Source organism: Anguilla rostrata, chromosome 15 (genome assembly GCF_018555375.3).
Source record: "Anguilla rostrata isolate EN2019 chromosome 15, ASM1855537v3, whole genome shotgun sequence".
Lineage (NCBI taxonomy): Eukaryota > Metazoa > Chordata > Actinopteri > Anguilliformes > Anguillidae > Anguilla > Anguilla rostrata.
Window position 1 is genome coordinate 5,351,559 of NC_057947.1, and position 23,322 is coordinate 5,374,880.

The window sequence follows — 23,322 nt, forward strand, 5'->3', positions numbered from 1 at the left end:
GACGTTTGCATCAAATATCACCAAGGTACGGGACTGGCAGTACCTTGGTCAGCTCATTTATATAAATAAAATGTTTATTGTTCTTAATCGTTCACGCATGCCCTTACGTTGTGACGCTGTATTAATTATTTTTGATGACCCTGAATTGAGGTGAATGGTTTCAGATAGAAGTGAGCATGGCACTGAGGAAAATGCGCGCGATACATATTAGGAAGATACATAATATATTATTTAAAAAAAAAAATCGATTAGTCGTTTGGTAATTTGCTGCAGTGCCAATTTATAAAGTAGGAGACGCTGGGATTTTAAAGTATTGATACGTCTGCTGGTCCCTCTGAACCAATGTGATGCAGTAATTTAGCCAAACCACCAGACGGCAGGATTACATTAAAGGGTCTACAGCGACTTGTGCATGTTTTGCGTTTACCTGAGGGCTTGATCATTGTACCAGAAGTCATGTCTTCAAACTGCATACATTTTAAGTGAATTCAGTGAGCAGTTTGAAGCACTGGTCTCTCATTTCGAAAACCTCAATTGTAGGTAGCACAGTCCAACTTACAGAAGTAACAAAGCCATCTCACAGTTCCTACAAAGCACTTTAATTTCAAATAAACATGTGAACATTCAGACTCTTCTGTTCAGTGAAACATACATGGTTAGTCCTGGGGGTCATCATTTTTAATGACATGGATTAAATTAGACACAGTGAATTAAATTAGAGTAACAGTTTCCTTCAGCCAACATGCTAAAGCTTTTGCCACATTTGTTTTAATTTCCTTCCCAATTACATGCACACACTTTTAGACCTAGGCCTACTCTCCACCATTAAATAGTTCTATTCTTAAGAGCTTTAACAGGTTCATTTTTCCTAATGTCTTTCATTAGTTGGTCTATCCCACATTCGAGCAGCTGTAATGACTTGTTAAATAAATCCAGTGTCTAACATGCCAATTATAATGGATCTACATCTACCAAAGATCAAAACAGAAATTATTACATTAGAAATTTAACTAAATTAAACAAAACACGTTTATCTGTGAGTTCTTTGTGTGTCTATGTGTTTGTAAAGACTACATGAACTAATAAGAGCTTGATTTATTTGGTACTCTGAAGATCAATGCATAAAATGTAATATGAAATTTAGGAAACACAAACTGAATACATATGTCTATATTTAAATCTTGTAAAAATAATATGGGAGACTACATATCCTAATATCTTTGGAATTGATGGTGTAGTCGATTACTAATTAAGTACATCCTCTTAAGGACATGTCATAGTGATCCTAATAATTAACATATCAAAATGTCATTGTTATAAGCATACAGTATCTACAAAACTCAGTTACTGTTAAATTTATCAGACAGAATGTCATCTTGACCGAACCAAAAGCTCCTCTTTGTGGGACGGTGCCAGAGGAGGGAGATCTTTTTCCCGTTAAACTGACAGACATCCTCTGAATTGTCTTTCGTCATCAACTACAATGCCAACCAGCGCCTGAGCATCTTCACTATACAATGTCTAAGAGTTTCTCTTGTTCTAACTAAGATTATTTTGTGAAGACGAAAGGAAGAGAAGGAAGAACGAGGAGGCTGAAGTGTGACCCTCACTGGAATTGGTTCAGGGTCATCATCGTCATCATCGTCATCGGCACACTCATTTGGGGCTAGGCAGTCTGTGGGTGAGATTGGCTGAGGAGGACAATGCAGTGCAGCCTACATAGCTAACCCTGATACTCCTGTCCCACAGTGAGGGGTAAAACTGATGCCCCTGTCCCACATTTAGGGGTAAAACTGTTGCCCCTGTCCCACAGCGAGGGGTAAAAGTGATACCCCTGTCCCATAGCGAGGTGTATCAGGGGTAGATGGCCTAGCGCTTTACGTGGCGGTTGAGCAGGGCAGGCCCTACTGCCGGTCCACAAACTGGACGTTGATGGGGCCGCCGGGGGTGAGCAGCCCGTGGGTTTTGGCGTGGACCTCTTGGGTCAGCGGCGACACCTGGATACGGAACTTCTGGATCAGCTGCAACAAACCGTACCAGCCCATCATTACAGCATCACAAACCAGAGCACCGCTTTGTCTTTCCTTTAGCTCAACCACGGCTGGGCAAGGCACCAGCATACTGCTGAACAGGAGCTCAAGGCGTTCCGTGTTTACAGCAATGGATTCATGTCTGCTACACTTTCCTCAAGTGCTATTTTTTAGCAGAAATTCCACCATCAAACCGTTTGTGACACTACTCCTTATGTAAGCAGTCACCCCAGCTTAAAGATTTAGAAAAGCACGCGGGAAGCACTGCATGCTTTGAACAGACTAGGCCCGTTTTGTGAATGCAAGAATTACGTAAACACTCAAAAGGTAGTATCTGAAAGAGAACTGCAAGCGTATGTGAATGTAGAGTCACAGGAGGTGAAATGATCACAGGTGTGCCTTGTGAAGAGTCAAAACGCAGGTAGGAAGGATCACAGGTGTGCCCGTGAGAGTCACGGAGGGAAAGGATCACAGGTGTACCTGTGAGAGTCACGGAGGGAAAGGAGTACACAGGGGTAGCCTGGCGAGGGAGTCACGGAGGACACGGTTACCTGAGCGTACTGCGCAGAGTCACGGAGTGAAAGGATCACAGGCGTACCTGCGAGAGTCACGGAGGGAAAGGATCGCAGGCGTACCTGCGTGAGGGCCAGGTGCATCTCCAGCTCGGCGATGCGGCGGCCGACGCAGCTGCGGATGCCGTGGCCGAAGGGGATGGAGCCGAAGTTGTCCACGTGGTCGGTGGGGTCCCTCCGGACCCAGCGCTGCGGCTGGAACTGCGTGGCGCCGGGAAAGGTGTCCTCGTCCATGGACGTGCTGTAGTGGCACAGAGCCAGCTGAGTCTGCGGGTGGAGGCAGGGAGACCGGCTGAGTGGACCCACAATGCATCACGCGCCTTTAAGCAGGACCCTCACGTACCGTGGCACCAACCACTGAGAAGCAAAACCCTGTGCTTTTGTGCTTGTGCTGCATGAGTAATATTTTCCTAGCCCTCAAAGTTTTCACATTTATTCACTTACAGGACAATTGTGTAACTTGAAGCTTTGGCTTGTGTGTGTTGCACAATGTGTTTACTCTTGTTTAGTCAGAACCAGCAAAGCAAACCCTTGAGAATGAAGGTCCAACATCTCACAGTAATGAGGCAACATGATCCCCACAGCAGCGCTCTGTACACTGGCCCTGAGGCCAACACTGTATACTGGCCCTGAGGCCAACACTCTGTAAGCTGGCTCTGAGGCCAACACTCTGTAAGCTGGCTCTGAGGCCAACACTCTGTACACTGGCTCTGAAGCCAACACTCTGTATGCTGGCCCTGAGGCCAACACTGTGTATCTGGCTCTGAGGCCAACACTCTGTATGTTGGCCCTGAGGCCAACACTGTGTATGCTGACTCAGAGGCTCTGAGGCTAACACTCGGTAAGCTGGCTCTGAGGCCAGCACTCTGTACACTGGCTCTGAGCCCAACACTCTGTATGCTGGCTCTGAGGCCAACACTCTGTACACTGGCGCTGAGCCCAACACTGTATGCTGGCTCAGAGGCTCTGAGGCCAACACTCTGTATGCTGGCTCTGAGGCCAACACTCTGTACACTGGCTCTGAGGCCAACACTCTCTACGCTGGCTCTGAGCCCAACACTCTGTATGCTGGCTCTGAGGCCAACACTCTGTATGCTGGCTCTGAGGCCAACACTCTGTATGCTGGCTCTGAGGCCAAACATTATACTCTGTCTCTGAGGCTCTGAGGCATCACACTCCTAACGGTCTGAGGCCGGGCTCTCTGCTCTTATTCACTGTGTACCGGCTCTTACCCCTGCAGGGATGAGGTAGCCCCCGACCACGAGGTCCGTCTGCGTGATGCGGCCGTTTCCCGGCAGCACCGGGAACAGCCTGAGAGAGCGGACAGATGGACGGGGATCACAGGAGAGGTAAGACGATGGATGACAGAGGAGAGCAGAGTTGCAGAGGAGAAGAGAACAAAGAACCTGTGAGTCACATAACTTTCCCACAGGCCTCTCAACCCCCATCCGCTTCCTGGAATTTGGGGGTTTGTCTTGGATAATAATGAGGAATCACGCAGGGAGAGAGCTCATTTCAGTCAAATTACATTCAGGAGGCGCACCCACAATACATCTGTCCTGGTTAAACAAATGTGTGTGTGTGCCTGCATGTGTGCATGGATACCGGCCTGTCTGCATGTGCGCATGCACATCTGCTTGTATACGCTTGTACGTCTGCCTGCATGTGTGCATGCACGCCTGCTTGCATCCATGCCTGCATGTGTGCATGCACGCCTGCTTGCATCCATGCCTGCACGTGTGCATGCACGCCTGCTTGCATCCATGCCTGCACGTGTGCATGCACGCCTGCTTGCATCCATGCCTGCACGTGTGCATGCACGCCTGCTTGCATCCTTGCCTGCATGTGTGCATGCACGCCTGCTTGCATCCATGCCTGCATGTGTGCATGCACGTCTGCTTGCATCCATGCCTGCACGTGTGCATGCACGTCTGCTTGCATCCATGCCTGCACGTGTGCCTGTTCGACAGGGAGCACCTGAGCGTCTCCTTCACCAGGCCTCGGATGAGGGGCAGGCTGGGGATGTCCTCGGAGACGGGGACTTTGTCGGGCCCCAGCGTGCGCACCACCTCCTCGTAGATCTGCTGCTGCACCTGCGGGTGGAGGGCCAGCAGGTAGGTGCTCCAGGCCAAAGTGAATGAAGTCTGAGGGAGGAGACGAGAAACCGTCAGGTTCTGAGAGGAAACGTAATGGCCGCCTCATTTCGCACTGAATGCGTCAGATGCGAAACAAGGCGCTTAGTCGTGAATCCAACATGATAACGCACTGCGTTGTATGTCGTGCAGGACAAAGCTGGCAGGAAGCTAGGCCCCTCCTGTGCTTTAAGTCTACGTTGAACTCAAGCCTGTTTGACGTATTTACCCTAACGTGAGACGCATTAGCTTTGGCTTGGGTGAGAAACTCCCCATGGAAACTGCCCATAATGGTCCCCACAAACAAAAAGATGAGAAGAAAGCCAGCCCTGGAGTTTCACACACTGAGGAAAAACTCATCCAACATTTCAATAATAACCTCAATAACACCTCATCTGGCGACACGTCAAACAGAACAGAGAGGTGAGCGACGCAGTGGGGCATCGCCCGGCTCGGCCCGATCTGCCATGCCCTTTTGACCAAGCGCACAAAAGAGAAAGCGTCGCCGCGGACTCCCATAAATCTGACGGCCATAAACACTAAAGGACCAAACTCAAGCTAAGCCAAACAAGGCCCCCGGAGCAGACTGCAGACTGATCAGCTTTAATGAAAGGAAAGACCTCTAGAACGTCACGCAGCTAAGGCTCCTGGCCGACCAATGGTGCATTCGCCCAGGCTGGACCCGATTGCCACTGCCTTTTGACCAAGGCATAGAGCTCCGGCTCCCCCTAATTGACCACATAACCTATCCCTAAGGGGTTTAGAGCCTCAAGAGGTATCAACCTGAATCGCAAAAAAGGCCCCCTATCGAAAGAAGCCAGAGCTGTCTTTATAGAACTAACGATCCCAGCTTCGCTTTCCTTGGCCTGACCCTGGTGCTCGGCCAGCTGTGCTCGCCGCCACGTCGAGCTGAAACCCAAGTAACCCCCCTCCCCCTACACCAGAACCATATCCAAGGCCCCCGTATCAGAACCAGGCCTCACATCAAAGAACCAAGCTTCTACTTCATGCCCCCCTGCAACAGGACCAGGAGCTCCCAACTCCAGTACAAAACCTCAGAACTAAGAACGGAAACAAACCACAAACCAAAACCAAAGCCGCGTTTCCACCAAAATTACCCCGGAACTTTTAGTCCCAGGAACTACTTTTCAAGGAACTAAAAGGTTCCTTCAGCCCATGGTTGTCTGCGTTTCCACCGCGGTCTAAAGTCCCGCGAAGATTAGGCAAATTAGCCCACTGACGTATGAAAAAGCGACGTTGTCGTCGGTCCATCTGTCATATGATTTCTTCTGTAACCCCATACTACCACCGAAGTAGCCTACATTATTTTCTAATAACCGGGACAGCCCGGAGGGGTTTATTCCACTTATATACAACGGGCTACCAACAATGACTGTATATGTGCAAGTCTTCTAGAGCAGTACTAAGCCTCGCGAACGAGAACCACCAGCCATCCTCACCTGGGAAACTAACCCGACGCAGATCAGACATGAGAGGCCCTAGTCACGATAGCTGTGATGATCAATTGTGTCTTGCATCACAGAATGAGGTAAAGCAAGACAGCCTTGGCCATTCTACAGTTTAAACTGCCCTGTTGATATAGCCCCCGCCCCACCCCCCCACCCCCCCAACCCCCAGCCACCACACACTTCCACTCCAACGCTATTTCTAACAGCAGGCACCTCATCCATCTCCCCCTCTCGTCCATGCCCAACTGGCTGGAAAAAGTTGAATAAACAAAGTGTATAATCTGAGTTCAAAGAGTGAATTCACTGCTGAGCCTTCCAAGAAATCTTCATGTACTCTCTGCGTTTTCAGCTTTGACTGGAAGTGTGCTGAAGGCGTTTGTGTTCTCTCAGTGTTAGCTCATGTCTCACGTTCCACTTGATCTTTTTCTTCTTTTCGTTTGGGCGTTGGTTACTTCCTTGCTGTCTCTTGTTCGCAGGTTGAATGGAAGAGAAAAATGCCATTTTTCCCTGAAGGGACTTCGGTTATGGCATCAGTATCAGTAATAAAATTGTGCAACACATACATTAAAGCGCACAAAAGGTTTCATTCCACTGACGTGCATAAGACACAAACAGAGAACACATTCGGATCGGTGTGTATCCCAGCCTGTGCCCCAGCCTTTTCTGTGTGTAGAGAAATGTAGGAATTTTACGGTTCTTTGGTAGACCTAGAGCACCAGTTACATAAAAAGTAGACTATTAACATGGTCATTAGAGATGTTTCATTAAACAAAAATGTAATTGATGATGATTTTTGTTTTGAGCTTATTAAGTGGGCAAATGATTAACTTTAAGTTAATTCTGTGTAATAGAACGGTGTGTTATAACACAATACTGATGCATGGTTTCTCTCTGTTTCCCTCAGTGCACTACTTAATAATATTTGTTCCAATGCATTTATGTCTTTTTGTTTTTGTTTAAACCCCTGTAGATGAGGAAGAAGTCCCTCACCCTCTCATCAACCCCCCCCCCCAACCCGTCCCCCGTCCTCACCGTATCCACTCCAGCCAGGAGCATCTCTGTCATGTTGGCATAGATCTCCTCCAAAGTCAAATCCTTGGTTGCCAAAAGGTAGGTCAGCAGCCCACCCTTCACTTCCTGCCCAGCAGCCAGCTGAGCCTGAATCTCTGACAACTTCCTGTCCACATGGACCTGACCTGTGGACAGACAGAACGGAGGCCCCACTCTTACCGTTATGCCAAATACTCCTAAACACAGGTGTGTCAAGGTGCTCCTGCCTACCCTGATGCTGGAGACTCACACAGATGCATGATGGTTACACTGATTCGACATTCTATGTATATGGAGAAATTAATTGGGCTTTTGTTGATGACATGAGTTAATTTTAATTGGTCTAGATTTCAGGGGTCGGTTTGACACAAGCCCTACCTTCCCTCTCTGGGTACCCACCCCAAAACTATACACAAGCCCTCCTCCACTTTGTGAGTACACACCTCCCCTCTTTGAGTCCCAACCACCAAACTACACACAAGCCCCCCCCGCCCCCTCCCTTCCCCCACCCTTCTATGGGTACCCACCCCCTAAAACAAACAAAGGTTCCCCCCCAGCCCATAATACTGCTCACTGAATTTGAAGAGGCCGTCCCAGGAGTGGCAGAAATCTCTCCAGGGTTTGGGGATGAGCGGGCGCAGCCATTTGGGAATGGCCCCGGCGTACATGGAGGTCTTGAAGGAGCTGAACATGAGGTGCACGGCAGCGATGTACTCCTGACTGAGCCGGGGGATCTGCTCCTCCAGGCAGCCCAGCCGCCGCTCGTACAGGATCACGGATATGCCTGCAGCCCCAAAACCAACGTCTGTTAGCATTCCCGGACGGACGGAGTGTGGCACAGTGGGTAAGGAACTGCGCTTGTAACCGAAAGGTCGCAGGTTCGATTCCCGGGTAAGGACACTGCCGTTGTACCCTTGAGCAAGGTACTTAACCTGCATTGCTTCAGTATATATCCAGCTGTATAAATGGATACAATGTAAAGTGCTATGTAAAAAGTTGTGTAAGTCGCTCTGGATAAGAGCGTCTGCTAAATGCCTGTAATGTAATGTAATGTAATTCCCATCGCCGACATCGCGGACTTCAGTTCAGTCACTGCTCTGGACTCTAGGTACCAAGCTAACCTGACAGGATGCAATGGCTGCACTTCTGCCGACCCTAACGGTTGCCTACTTTCGTCACTTTGAAGAAACTATGAACTCCTCCTCATCTTCTGGTGATTGTCTTTTCACTTCATTTTTTACTAGCATTCTCTTTATAAGTGTTAAGCCTTTGCGATTCCTTTTTGAATAACTTTTATTTTGCATAAGGTTGTACGACTTCAATCAGGTCTCTAAATTCCTCCTATTATTTATGATCAAAGTTCATAATTGTACCCCTTTATTGGTATCCCTAATTTTTTGTTGGTAATTTATGAGACTAATTCCGAATCGAAACTCTCCCTATAACACCCGCAGTATAGAAGTGCTGTTAACTTACACGGCTGACATTCCTTACGTACAATCTGTCTAAAACCAAGCCCACCTTGTGCTAGCTAGCTGGGGTGTGTAGCCTAGCCTCACACTGGTGGAACACACGCGTTATGATAGCCGTGCGTCCCAAAAAACCAGGCCAGCGGCGGCTCCCTCTCTCCCCGCCCGTGCGTCCCTCACCCTCCATGGCGTAGTTGAAGAAGAGGTCGTTGACGTTGAGCACGGTGAGGCCGTCGGGCTGCTGGCCGCGCAGCGCTCGGACCCGGGCCAGCAGGTCGGCCACCACGCCGTTGATGTCGTCGGAGAAGACGGCGACGTCGCGCGGCCGCATGATCAGCTGCCTCAGCACGCTCCGCATCTTCAGCCAATCCTCGCCTTCCCTTCGGCGCGGGAAAAAGCAACGCCCATCAGGCACCCGCCAATGAAACGACTTTCAGTCGACTCCCAGGGTCAACACTGCCAACCTACCTTAAGTGTCATTTTTCTATTTTGATCTAGCGCTTGATTTATTTCCTGAATTTCAAAACGTTTTTTCGCTGGTTTTGGCCGGGTACAAGAATCACACAGACACCTTTAAGCACCCATGCCACCAACAGTGCCTTCAGAAAGCATGCACCCCTACCCTACATCGCTACAGTAAAACTCAGACCCCCATACCCCCCAAGCCTGTAGTCCCTGGCAAAGTCCATCCCTCAAACCACCAGGGAGCCTTTGAGTTTACCCAGAGAATAATATCGCTGTTTTGGTTTCTCTCCGTCTGCGTTCTGGGGACAGGGGAAAGCTTTTCCTGAAAACTTTTGGGGTTTTTGCGCTTAATAGATCTGGAAAACTTTTTTTTTTTTTTGTTCAGTAACAATGTAAGTGGAATAAAATGAAATGTAAGTCTTTGTTTGTTTTGTACAGACAGTTCTCAGAAGCCACCAATCGAGCCCTGAGATGTTCAGGTGAACGGAAGCAGATGGGGGTCAAAGGTGAAACACACTCACGCGGAAATGAGGCCCGTGGCACGCCCCCTTTTGTCACGGTACTCCTGCCATGACTCCATGTTGGCACGCTGAGGGGCCACGCCCTCCGCCCTTAGAACCTCAGCTATCATATCCCTGTCGGCGATGGACACGACCAGCTGCGGACCGAACCGCGACTTGAAGATTCTTCCGTACTTCTGACTGTGCTGCAGCTGCAAAGAGGAGGCACTGAGATTAATACTGGGGGCACAACATTTTGTCTGTTAACGCAAAAAGGCTCAACGATGTGACCGTTAACACCGATGCTGAATACAGTGTGTCCACTGACACCAGAAGGTGAACCCTCGTAGATGGTGTCATAGTCATGGGTGCGAGTCATGGCTGGGGTTTGTCCTTAGCTGACTAAGGAGTCTGCAGTGGTGGAACACTACTGGGCTGAACCCAGGGCTATTGTGGGTTAATACGTCAACGAGGCTCCCCTGAGGTGTGGGTTACTGCATTTGTGCGTCCCAACAACACACTCCAGCGTCCGCACTCTCCAAAGAAAGGGTTTCAGAGGTTCTTCTGTGTCTCCATAGAGAAGCCCTTTCTGGTGCTGGGGTTCTCTGGTGGGCAAAATGATTTGATCTGGGGATCTTTCACACTTTTCACACCTACCATAGAGGGTTCCACTATGGAGACAAGCCAAAGAAGCCTTTTTTTCAGGGAGAGCTGCAGGCTACCAGCTGTCATTACTGACAAATATGCCTCTCCCCTAATTGCATGTAAAGAGTGTTATGGTTATGGTTATGGTATTCTGGCTGGAACACAAGAAAGTTTTTTTTGCAATTTCATTTCTTGTTGCAGTGCTGTTGGTGGATTCAGTAACTTCTGAACTTGTGATACTGTGCAGGAAGCAGAATATACTACTACTAATACTACTACCACTACTACTAATACTAATCCTAATACTAATACTACTACTAATACTACTACTACTACTAATAATAATAATATTTTAATGGAAGATAAAAAACACGGCAATTCATTTAGACTGAATGCAGCCGCCCATATTTGAACAATGCTGTCACAGCTGCGAGTGATTTGATCTGCAGTATTTAGGGGTCTGCATTCAAGCCTCTTGTCAACTGGGTGGCTCAAGATGCACACAAAGGACGCTCTGTGTACCCATATTTCCTCTTGGCACTCATAAACGGCCACACCCATCCATCCCCCGTCCCCATGTGACATGGACGGGCTGCTTTGAAACCGTACCTTCTTGCAAAGAGCACTGGCAGGAGCCATCACAGAGAGAGAAAGAAAGAGAGAGACAAGCAGGCACTGTGCAGTGGGGACAATGTGTCTGCATGTGAATAAACACTGTGCAATTTGATCTCTCTCAGCGTGGCAAGTAAATTCAACGGATGCCAAACCTCAGTTTCTTTGAGATGCAAAATGCGTTTGTGTTTTTTGTAGTTTAGCTTCGCAATAAAACCATGGACGCCAAGAGCTTCCAGGTTTGTGGCAACATTTTCTAGGAATCTCAAACCAATTTAAAGCAGTAGTACTGAAGCACAATTTATAGAATTAGGTTATATGCCAGGGAAAAACGACAGAATCGCATTCCATTGGTGCATTTCCTCGAGCTCACGAGGATGTTCGCTCCTAACAACCAAGAGTAAGCATATTATTTCGCTGATATGCCGCAAGGGGCCAAAAACGTGACCGAAGAGCGAAAACATACCTTAAGCAGTTCAAACAGCGGCCCAGAAGCATCTCATTTCAATGGCTAGCATGTTTGCGATGTGTGAATGTGCCGAAAGTGATGTTGGCACACCAGTGGTCAATCAGAAAGACTGTGTACAAAATTTAGGAACACCACCCAGAATACATTTTTCAAAATGTGCTGGCATCTCTTCGATTTTCACATATGTGAACCTACCTTATGATTGTTTGTAACCCAAAAATACATTTATTATATATATCTTTTTGAATTGAAACAGTTGGGCCGCCTTCTGAAATGTATGCTTACGGTTTTATAGATATTGTGTCACTGCTATTCCCCCTACGGCGGTGTATAAAGTATAGACCAAAGCTGACAAGAGAAAGTTAAAAATCCATAAATTCCATAGAACCAGTACATGGCCTGACGCATTAGCTGTTACACTAGAGGTTTAAAGGCGCGATTTTCTATTTTTCTTTGGAATAATCTTGTGTAGCCTAGCCGACGAACAATAGCCTACATGAGCTAAACATTATTCATAATAATAACAACAACAATAATAATAATAATAATAGACATGTACTACGTATGTTTTTTTTCGGGGCGGAAATCTGAAGGTCTTTGATGTTTGTATAGACACGAAAGCGTGGATTTAAATTACTATATGGTCAGAGTTCGTTTCAATTGAATTCGTTTCTAATTTAGTAGCCTACACGTATAAAGAAGTTAACCTAGGGAGTTTCACCTCGTTTGCCTTTTCCCCTAGTTTGCTTTATAACATTATGTTCTTACATTTGAATTGATGGAGAATTGTTCACAGCGATTTCTGCTACGTTAATCCTGACAAACAGACCACATTCGTAATTTACAGTTTTTTTGGGAGATGACCTATTTCGAATGAGCAAAGGTTTTACACGACAATCTAAATATTGTTGCACTTTCTTTTTCTTCCATTGGCAACCCCCTGCAAAGTACTCAAATTTCTCTTGTGGGGTAGGGGTAGAGGGCAATTATGCAACTCAAACTTGAGCACGCGCCTTTTTCAAAGACCTAAGCGCCCAGGGCTCGGGCTCAATACACGTCGCCACCTCCGTCTGTACGATACATTCTGTTCAGTGACATTATGCTAGAAGGAAGTACGAGGAATAAAATATTTCATTGACGTCTTTAGGCACGCGCAAGCCCGTGTCTCATGTACGGATGTCATGTACCTCTATTTGCAATTAGAATCGCGCACGGAAAAAGGCGCGTGCTCAAGTTTGAGTTGCATAATTGACCTCTACCCCTACCCCACAAGAGAAATTTGAGTACTTTGCAGGGGGTTGCCAATGGAAGAAAAAGAAAGTGCAACAATATTTAGATTGTCGTGTAAAACCTTTGCTCATTCGAAATAGGTCATCTCCCAAAAAAACTGTAAATTACGAACGTGGTCTGTTTGTCAGGATTAACGTAGCAGAAATCGCTGTGAACAATTCTCCATCAATGAAACAATTCTGTAAATGTAAGTTGGCAACAAAGTGCGCGCACGTGTGTAGTATGGATGTGTCCCTAAATGCACTCTTTAGTGTAGTTTTGCTATGTTAGCTGTCCACAATGTAAACCAGACCTACCTGTATTTCGTGGATTCGACTGAAACCGTCTCTATAAAAGAACTCAATAATATTACTGACAGTGCTTGGTCCTGGCATATCTTTCAGTGTCTTTACTGGAGTGTCTTGTCCGACTGCTGCTGTCGAAGGAATACAGTTTCCGGGCAGCACATTTTCCTCAACTGTTGGTGGAGACTGGCTTGCAGAGTGTTGGTGGAAACCGAGAGCGCAGAGCAGAGAGTGTCTGTTCTCCGCCTTGCCTGGGGGTCTCCTGAGGTAAAGATGCCGCATTTGCTTCAGAAGTGCCATTCTATATCCTGTCTCAGCTGTCTATGACAGAGTGCAGATCAATGTTCTACGAAAACCAAAATTCGTTTGTCCCGATCGGTTCCGACTACTTCACAGTTGCCCACGAGTGTCTGCGCGCGATCTGCTCATCCTCGAAGCAATTGCTGAAGATGGCTGAGCTGCGTTCCCTCCGATGCATTTAAAGCCAGACTTTTCAGGAGGTGACGGAATGGAGAGAGGTGGGATGGTCTGGCGGTTTGGAAAGACTTCAAATCTGTCTCATAACATAGAATCAAAGCGCTGCCAAGTTCGCAGTTATACCACAACACAGCAAATGAGAAATGTGAGAGTGCAATGTGTTCAGGGGGGCACTAATGTCTTAAAGCATCAAATGAGAGTGATAACCCCCGCGCTTTCACAAGCTATTCGCAAAAAAGAAATAAATAAATAAATAAATAAATAAATAAGGAAGAAATTTATAGCACGATTTAGGAAAAGCTTGATACTAGACTTTTCATTTTCTGACCTCATACCATTCATAGTACACTGAAACAAAATCGTATTTGCAATGTTCCACATGCATTACAAACAATGGCAGTTGGGTAGATAGCAGGAAAAGAATGAAATAATATGGACATTTATGATTATCTGTTATAACGAACTCTTATATTCCTCTTATATTCATATGTATTGCGTAATGAGGTTTTATTGGATTTCTGCATTTCAATTAATGGGCAAGTTACTGTACATACATAGCCTATATTATGGAAGCAAGGTTTATTGAATAATTCCAGTTGGCGGCAGTGTTGTTCAGGAGCGTTTTGATTAGCCTGTTAGCGCAGATATTTAATTATTTCTGATTTGGGCAATGACTGTAAGTGTAGTGTAGGTTTCAAAAATGATACAAATCATGAAGTAGTTATAACCTGCAATCTGTTACTATGGTAGTCATAGGCATGCAAGCCTATCTCGATGGTTTTTTTGCCTGTCAGAGGTTATAACAAGGAAAATGAACCAAAGGCGTGTGAGTTACGCGTTGATAATAGACGTGCTGCAATAAAGAAAATAATAATAATAATATAATAAACTTTATTTGTATAGCACTTTTCAGAAACAAAGTTACAAAGTGCTTTACACACATAAAAAGAAATAAAATAATACAAGATGTAGACGACAGCTTAAGGGACACATTAAAACAAATTATATGAATAAATTAACATGAAGATAGGAGCAGCATGAAAGAGGGCCAAACAGAGGAACATATACAGATACAAGATTAAAAGAATATAGTAAATAACAGGATGTTAAAAAAAATATATAAATAAGAGTAGAACAAGTATTAAGAGGCTAAAACATTAAAAGCAACTTTGTAAAAAATATGTTCTCTGTGGCTGCGCAGCGAATTAGAAAAGAACAGGAAACACAGGTTACATTTGCAATATCACACGAAAGATGATCCGCTGTAGCCTACTAAATAATAGCTTTATTCAAAAATACGCTAGTAGCATGTGAGTTTCAATCCGTTTTATTTCATGTTTAGTTTTTGTTCAGAGTAATTAAATTGTTGAAATCGAATATCAGTTTAGCATAGCAGTACTGTAATAAGAGTGAATGCTTATTATAGTTATGGTTTCACAAATTAAGAAAGTGAGTCATCAGCTCCACCCAAAGAGTGAAGTTTGTAATGTCTTCCTTCTTAAGAAACAGGAACTTGAGAGAAACCATCACCAGTACCCAGAGGGTTCACATAATATGTTTTATTTTTATACGTTAAAAATTTGTTGGACTCAATTTTTTTTTTTTCTTAAGCATTTGCATTAATTTGGCTGTAATTCCATCACTACTGCAGTAAAAATCTAAATTTATTTGAAACCAGAAGTTAATCAAGCAGGCCTTAGATTGCTGCTTGGTTATGTAATATTCCAAGTGTTATTATTGTTCCTGGTTTTATTTTAAAGTCTCCCAATTTTTACAAGTAAATTAATATAAGTAAAAATATGTTTCCCCATTTGTTTATGAACTTCAGTAAAATGGATGTGGACGTTCCATGCAACCAGAAATCTCCAAAATGAGTGTGTCTGGAATGGACCAGACAGAAAGGCCCTTGTCAAAAAACGAACACTGGACTGCTGGCACGCTTATATTACCCAATACTCCCTGTCCTCAAAAGACATTTCATTCGCCACAAGGTTACCAATTTGACAATCAAACACTGATTCATAGGAATCCGGCACGTTGTCTATCATGGTGCTCAGTGGAGCGTAATTAGCTAACTGGCAGATTGATATCATGAAATGCAGTCACATAAAATGGTGGCAAACAATCGTTTGCATGAGCACGTTGCGGAAACATTCCGCACCACCCCCGGTAGTGTAAGTTGTGGAGGTCCATCTAATGGCTGGTTGAAGAATAGGGGGTATTAATAAGAGCAACGATGCCACCTGGTAGTTTTACACTGTCCGTGAGGAGTCCGCAGACCACACAGCTGGGGGAAAGCCGGCTATTCATCTCTCTCGTTATGTAAGTTCTGTGAGAGCAGGATGTCGGCTCCCGAAGGGCTCTGTTGTGCCGTATGAAAGGACCTGTGGCGGCTGTGTTCCGCGCGCTCAGAAGCCGCTGCCAGGCCCCGGCGGGAGCGGGGGGGGGGGGCCCGCGCTCTGCACTCTTGTGCTGCTTTTTAGGTACTGGAATTCTTGGGCAGGTTCCCGCTCTCACCTCACATGCCCCGTCTCCCGGCACTGTCCCGTTGGCAGATCCCGTTGCGTTTCCCCCATGCTCGGCCTCCCCTGTCTCATCCAGAGCTCTGCAGAAGGACCCCATTGATATTCGTAAGGAGCGTGAAGCTTCCCGTGACAGCGTTGCCAGGTCTGCTTTGGGGTGCAGCTGTCGGAGGGAGAAGCTATACCAATGAGATGAGGCTACAGGACAACAGTGTGTAGTTATTGAAATATGCAGTCAGTATGGCTTTGGTTGGTTTATGTGCTTAGAGCAGAGATTGTGATGGACGGAAATACTTTGAGCGGGTCTTCAGACTTCAGGGATGGTGTCGGTCCGGCTGTTTGTTGACAAATGTGGACAAAACTGAGGAACTGATTCTTCACAGCAGTGACCCCCACCCCCATCACTTATTTTCTGTGATCAATCAGTTGAAACGGCACAATGTTTGTAGTATTTGGGGGCAGAGCTGTACAGATGACAGGCCGAGCTTTGCACACAACACTGACAGGGCTGCCTTGAAAAAGGCAAACAGAGGTTGTTTTTGATAAAGAAAGTGTAAAGAGTTTTGGAGTCAGTCAGTGTATTCTTGAGAAGATTTGCATTGTCCTTGTTGAAAACATCCTTGTTTTTAATGTGACTGTATGGTTTAGAGATCTTGGCACTAACTGAAAGAGTAAGCTGAACAGAGTTGGCAGGTTGGTAAGTGGGTAGGCAGGCGGCAGAAGCGGCTAAAGCCCTTCGTGACTCAGCCGGACACAGGAAAGCTCAGGCTGCAGTAAATGACCGTGACCACCCTCTCCGTTCTGACCACTGAGGTTCTCCCACCTGGATGTGGTTTTAAAAACAGCATCGGCAATTGTAGGCTGTGCAGAAGGTAATTTAAGGCCCCTAATGCAATTAACCTGCTCACACCTAGGACGCAATGATTATTCGGGGACGGTATGGTAGCAGTGTTCAGTCCATATTTCTCAGCATTTCTCAGTTTTATTGTAATCTGTCAATCTGTTTTTAATGGTCTTGAGATCAGATCAAAGACTATTTGCCAGCCCTGTTTGGACAATAAAGTTGTATTCTATTCTGAGAAAGATTAATTAGACAGGCCTCACTTATCAGTAATTCAGTAAATGAGCTTAACTTTTATATAAAAAGAAGAGCCGAGCCTGGTTAAGACACCATAGCAAATGTACTTGACAGTCCAGTGAAAACCTGTCATCCCGCTTCAAGAGAAACATTGTGGAGATTGTTTTTGTTGTTGTTGAGCGGAGCGGTCTGCGTGTAGAATCTTGCCAAGGTGAAATCCCGTTCACCTCCCGCCTCCCCAGTCGCGGTGACCGTTTAGGCGCTGATGGAGCGCCGCTAGGTGCGTTTTGGTCGCGGTCGGACCGACGGCCGAGGGGGCCGGCGCGAGCCTAGCCGCGCCGTTGCGTGCCCATGTGCGTCGGAGCTCTCCTGTGCTATGTTTTTGCGTATGCCTCCATGGCAGCGTCTCAATCTGGAGAGCAGCCAAACCGGCGTGGTCTAAGCTCTGCCAGCCTGTGCAGTGAGAGCCGTCGCTGAGATTCCGCCAGCGTTGAACCTGTCGTTGAGATTTGCGTTGGACCACCAGCTGTTGGAAAGTTTTTTCTGGGAAATGCCATGGCCGTTTGCATCCAATTACAGTATAACTCTAGATATAAGTAGGTATAAGTCGTATCACTGCAATACGATAACCTCCCCCATATGTGGGAGGATTATTTATCGCTAAATTATCTCTTTATATTGAAGTTTGCTTTTTAGTTTTGTTTTCAATGCACCCTGGGATTATCATTTTTGATTTGATAGACTGATTTCACTTATTATTGATTATTATTCCTATTAATTTTTTACTTCTATGTTTGTATAAAGCACATTAGGCTGCTTTTTGTGTGACAAGGTGCCATAAAAATCAGTATTATTAAAAATACTACTAAGTATTATTATTATTATTATTATTATTATTATTATTATTATTATTATGGCAGGAGCCAGGATTGGGAGGATGCTGGCTATCCATATTCTCCTGCTTCCTTACATTATTGAGCATAACTGATAATGTGATCTTCTTAATCTTGTGTATTAACTTGATTATATTCTAGGAACACAGGCAGATATTCATGCTCTACTCTTTAACAGTGATAATGCTGCTTACAAGAAAGCAGACTGGATGGAGTTACTGGCCGATCCTAATGCATCACAATAGTCAATACTATGCCCTTCCGTCCAGATTTCCCTATAGGAATATGCTGAATATGGTCGATATTCAGGTAATTACTCTCTATTACAGGTGTCAGACACCAGTCCTGGAGTCCAGGTGTTCTCAGCACTCATCAGTAGTTCATTTAAGTCATTCACTGTGTCCGAATCAGCACACTTACCTACTATTGAGATGCAACATGTGTTCAACTTGTGTACTCAAGAGTAGGCAAGTACAGTGATTGACCATTGATTGGCTAAAGATTCCACACACATTCTCAAGGACTTAATTGGTGGCTGATTGAAAGGAAACGACAAAAACCCATATACTATGGCTGCCTGGGAATTTATTTTGACACCCCTGCTCTATATGATAGGATGATGTAGGCTGGTTTGCACTGTACGCTTAGGGATGTTATAATGCTCCAGGAGCATGCATACCAGTAGCAGCATTCTAGAATGTCTGTGTAGAATGTAACCTAAATGGTGATGAGAGAAGGATGCCAATCACTGCCAATTCCAGTTCATTTCTCATTTGTAATCCAAAATGAATAAATATAGCAACTGAAAGGCTGGTATAATATTTCTCTTGCTAGAAAAACAATTATTTGCCGGTATTTCATAACATATTTACACTTTTAAAATGCATTTATCAAATAAATTAACTAAATAAACAGGCAGGTAGATAGTTCTTAAGATTATATTTCTTAACTTTAGTCTGATGAACTTGGTTATATGTCCTCAACATTTGGACACACACAGTATCAAATAAAAGGAACTTGGATTCAATATTCTGTGCAAAAAGCAATTTGGCGACACCTAGTGATGGTCTTACGTATTACAAAAGAGAAGCCTTAAATTTGGTTTTCTTCACCTGTTAAGAAAAATATGTTAGTAATACCATCTTTGTAAATATTAATTCATGACATCAGTGTCTTTAAACTTTGTTAAAAATTTCTGTAAATACAATCTTGATTTTCCATAATAAAGTTAATTCATTAAGAACATTCTAAGAATTCATGTGAACAAATTCCATGGGTAACGATAGAACAGGGGTGGCCAACCCTGGTCCTGGGGAGCCGCAGGGTCTGCTGGTTTTTGTTTTCACCTTAAATACAGCAACCACTTAGACTGAAGGAACCAGGTGAGGTGAGTTAACAGTGTAATCAACTGCTATAATTAATCAATTAAGTGCAGAGTAAAAACTAAAACCAGCAGACCCTGTGGCTCTCCAGGATCTGGGTTGGCCACCCCTGCGATAGAATAACAGAAGTTTAAATAGTGAGTAAAAAAATAGAATAATGGGAAATGTGTCTGTACCTCCCTGTATGTCCCTGTTTGATCCTTCTTGCCACAATCCTCATTTTTCAAACTAATGACCTGACCCAGTTTGACCTGAGCTAATTGGGCACTTTTGCTCATTTTGACATGTTGCCATCTCATTATATTAGAAAATTATACTAGTAACACTACAGTGATAATGCTGCTTACAGGAAAGCAGACTGGATGCTATTTGAGTTACTGGCCGATCTTAATGCATCACAATAGTCAATACTATGCCCTTCCGTCCAGGTTTCCCTATAGGAATATGCTGAATATGGTCGATATTCAGGTAATTACTCTCTATTACAGGTGTCAAACTCCAGTCCTGGAGGGCCGCAGTGTCTTCTGGTTCTCAGGTGTTCTCAGCACTCATCAGTAGTTCATTTAAGTCATTCACTGTGTCCGAATCAGCACACTTACCTACTATTGAGATGCAACATGTGTTCAACTTGTGTACTCAAGAGTAGGCAAGTACAGTGATTGACCATTGATTGGCTAAAGATTCCACACACATTCTCAAGGACTTAATTGGTGGCTGATTGAAAGGAAATGACAAAAACCCATATACTATGGCTGCCTGGGAATTTATTTTGACACCCCTGCTCTATATGATAGGATGATGTTGGCTGGTTTGCACTGTACGCTTAGGGATGTTATAATGCTCCATGAGCATGCATACCAGTAGCAGCATTCTAGAATGTCTGTGTAGAATGTTACCTAAATGGTGATAAGAGAAGGATGCCAATCACTGCCAGTTCCAGTTCATTTCTCATTTGTAATCCAAAATGAATAAGTATAGCAACTGAAAGGCTGGTATAATATTTCTCTTGCTAGAAAAACAATTATTTGCCAGTATTTCTTAACATATTTACACTTTTAAAATGCATTTATCAAATAAATTAACTAAATAAACAGGCAGGTAGATAGTTCTTAAGATTATATTTCTTAACTTTAGTCTGATGAACTTGGTTATATGTCCTCAACATTTGGACACACACAGTATCAAATAAAAGGAACTTGGATTCAATATTCTGTGCAAAAAGCAATTTGGCGACACCTAGTGATGGTCTTACGTATTACAAAAGAGAAGCCTTAAATTTGGTTTTCTTCACCTGTTAAGAAAAATATGTTAGTAATACTATCTTTGTAAATATTAATTCATGACATCAGTGTCTTTAAACTTTGTTAAAAATTTCTGTAAATACAATCTTGATTTTCCATAATAAAGTTAATTCATTAAGAACATTCTAAGAATTCATGTGAACAAATTCCATGGGTAACGATAGAACAGGGGTGGCCAACCCTGGTCCTGGGGAGCCGCAGGGTCTGCTGGTTTTTGTTTTCACCTTAAATACAGCAACCACTTAGACTGAAGGAACCAGGTGAGGTGAGTTAACTGTGTAATCAACTGCTATAATTGATCAATTAAGTGCAGAGTAAAAACTAAAACCAGCAGACCCTGTGGCTCTCCAGGACCTGGGTTGGCCACCCCTGCGATAGAATAACAGAAGTTTAAATAGTGAGTAAAAAAATATAATAATGGGAAATGTGTCTGTACCTCCCTGTATGTCCCTGTTTGATCCTTCTTGCCACAATCCTCATTTTTCAAACTAATGACCTGACCCAGTTTGACCTGAGCTAATTGGGCGCTTTTGCTCATTTTGACATGTTGCCATCTCATTATATTAGAAAATTATACTAGTAACCCTACAGTGATAATGCTGCTTACAGGAAAGCAGACTGGATGCTATTTGAGTTACTGGCCGATCTTAATGCATCACAATAGTCAATACTATGCCCTTCCGTCCAGGTTTCCCTATAGGAATATGCTGAATATGGTCGATATTCAGGTAATTACTCTCTATTACAGGTGTCAAACTCCAGTCCTGGAGTCCAGGTGTTCTCAGCACTCATCAGTAGTTCATTTAAGTCATTCACTGTGTCCGAATCAGCACACTTACCTACTATTGAGATGCAACATGTGTTCAACTTGTGTACTCAAGAGTAGGCAAGTACAGTGATTGACCATTGATTGGCTAAAGATTCCACACACATTCTCAAGGACTTAATTGGTGGCTGATTGAAAGGAAACGACAAAAACCCATATACTATGGCTGCCTGGGAATTTATTTTGGCACCCCTGCTCTATATGATAGGATGATGTTGGCTGGTTTGCACTGTACGCTTAGGGATGTTATAATGCTCCATGAGCATGCATACCAGTAGCAGCATTCTAGAATGTCTGTGTAGAATGTTACCTAAATGGTGATAAGAGAAGGATGTCAATCACTGCCAATTCCAGTTCATTTCTCATTTGTAATCCAAAATGAATAAATATAGCAACTGAAAGGCTGGTATAATATTTCTCTTGCTAGAAAAACAATTATTTGCCAGTATTTCTTAACATATTTACACTTTTAAAATGCATTTATCAAATAAATTAACTAAATAAACAGGCAGGTAGATAGTTCTTAAGATTATATTTCTTAACTTTAGTCTGATGAACTTGGTTATATGTCCTCAACATTTGGACACACACAGTATCAAATAAAAGGAACTTGGATTCAATATTCTGTGCAAAAAGCAATTTGGCGACACCTAGTGATGGTCTTACGTATTACAAAAGAGAAGCCTTAAATTTGGTTTTCTTCACCTGTTAAGAAAAATATGTTAGTAATACTATCTTTGTAAATATTAATTCATGACATCAGTGTCTTTAAACTTTGTTAAAAATTTCTGTAAATACAATCTTGATTTTCCATAATAAAGTTAATTCATTAAGAACATTCTAAGAATTCATGTGAACAAATTCCATGGGTAACGATAGAATAACAGAAGTTTAAATAGTGAGTAAAAAAATAGAATAATGGGAAATGTGTCTGTACCTCCCTGTATGTCCCTGTTTGACCCTTCTTGCCACAATCCTCATTTTTCAAACTAATGACCTGACCCAGTTTGACCTGAGCTAATTGGGTGCTTTTGCTCATTTTGACATCTTGCCATCTCATTATATTAGAAAAGTACCAACAAAAGCATTTCTAACAAGCAATGATGCCGTTTGAAGCTGCTAATTCAGCTTTATGCAGTAGCACAATAATAGAAATTATGCCACTGCTGTGAGTCACCCCGTTTCCTCTCCACTTGTTAAGGCTTGCACAGAAATCTGGGCTCGTTTTTGCCTACATTTTTCTGGATGTAATCCCACCCACCTGCATACACAATGGCTGGTTGTCGTAGCTTGTTTAGACTGATCTCTAACGTGTCGTGTTTATAGGGCATGTTGTTTCCAATCACCCATATCATCTTATTGCCCCACAGCCTGGTGGCAGCTTTTCTTTCAGTTGTCAGAGCCCAGCACTCATTTGCGCTGGTGAGAGAGCACAATAGCCTTTGCTGTAGTTCTGTGAATCCTGGACCAGGATATTCTTACTTTTAGTCCACACAGTGGCCTCATTCATAAATATCGCATACCTGTATGTGCAAAAAAAAATATGCGTACACGTGCCACATTCCCTGCGGGTTTGGGATTTATAAAAACAAATGAGGTCAAAACATGTAGCTGAATGATGAATGTCCTACAGATCCATTACACTCAATTCCTTCAATTTCATAGCAAAGTACACCACCTTCTAATAGACCATATTCCCTTGTAGGAGGGAAATCCAGACCCAAGCAGTTTCTGTCTTTTTGGTTCATCCATCCGTCCATTTTCTAAGTGCTTAGTTCATCAGGGCCGCGCTGGCAACAGGGCAAGCAGAGCAGCCCAGCGACTTCCGCTAACTCATCCCGGTGGATCCCCAGGCG

At 44.1% G+C, this 23,322-nt stretch overlaps 1 protein-coding gene across 1 annotated transcript; it reads right to left on the reverse strand.

The window, feature by feature from the left end:
* Positions 1–577: 577 nt before the first annotated feature.
* LOC135241028 (cytochrome P450 27C1) lies at positions 578–13,483 on the reverse strand. Its single transcript, XM_064311134.1, has 9 exons — positions 13,000–13,483; positions 9,709–9,899; positions 8,903–9,102; positions 7,828–8,037; positions 7,236–7,399; positions 4,580–4,746; positions 3,835–3,913; positions 2,666–2,869; positions 578–2,021 (listed from the first exon to the last, which is right to left on the reverse strand). Exons 1-9 carry the CDS (start codon positions 13,285–13,287, stop codon positions 1,905–1,907), a joined length of 1,620 nt encoding a protein of 539 aa, XP_064167204.1. The 5' UTR covers positions 13,288–13,483; the 3' UTR covers positions 578–1,904.
* Positions 13,484–23,322: the final 9,839 nt, after the last annotated feature.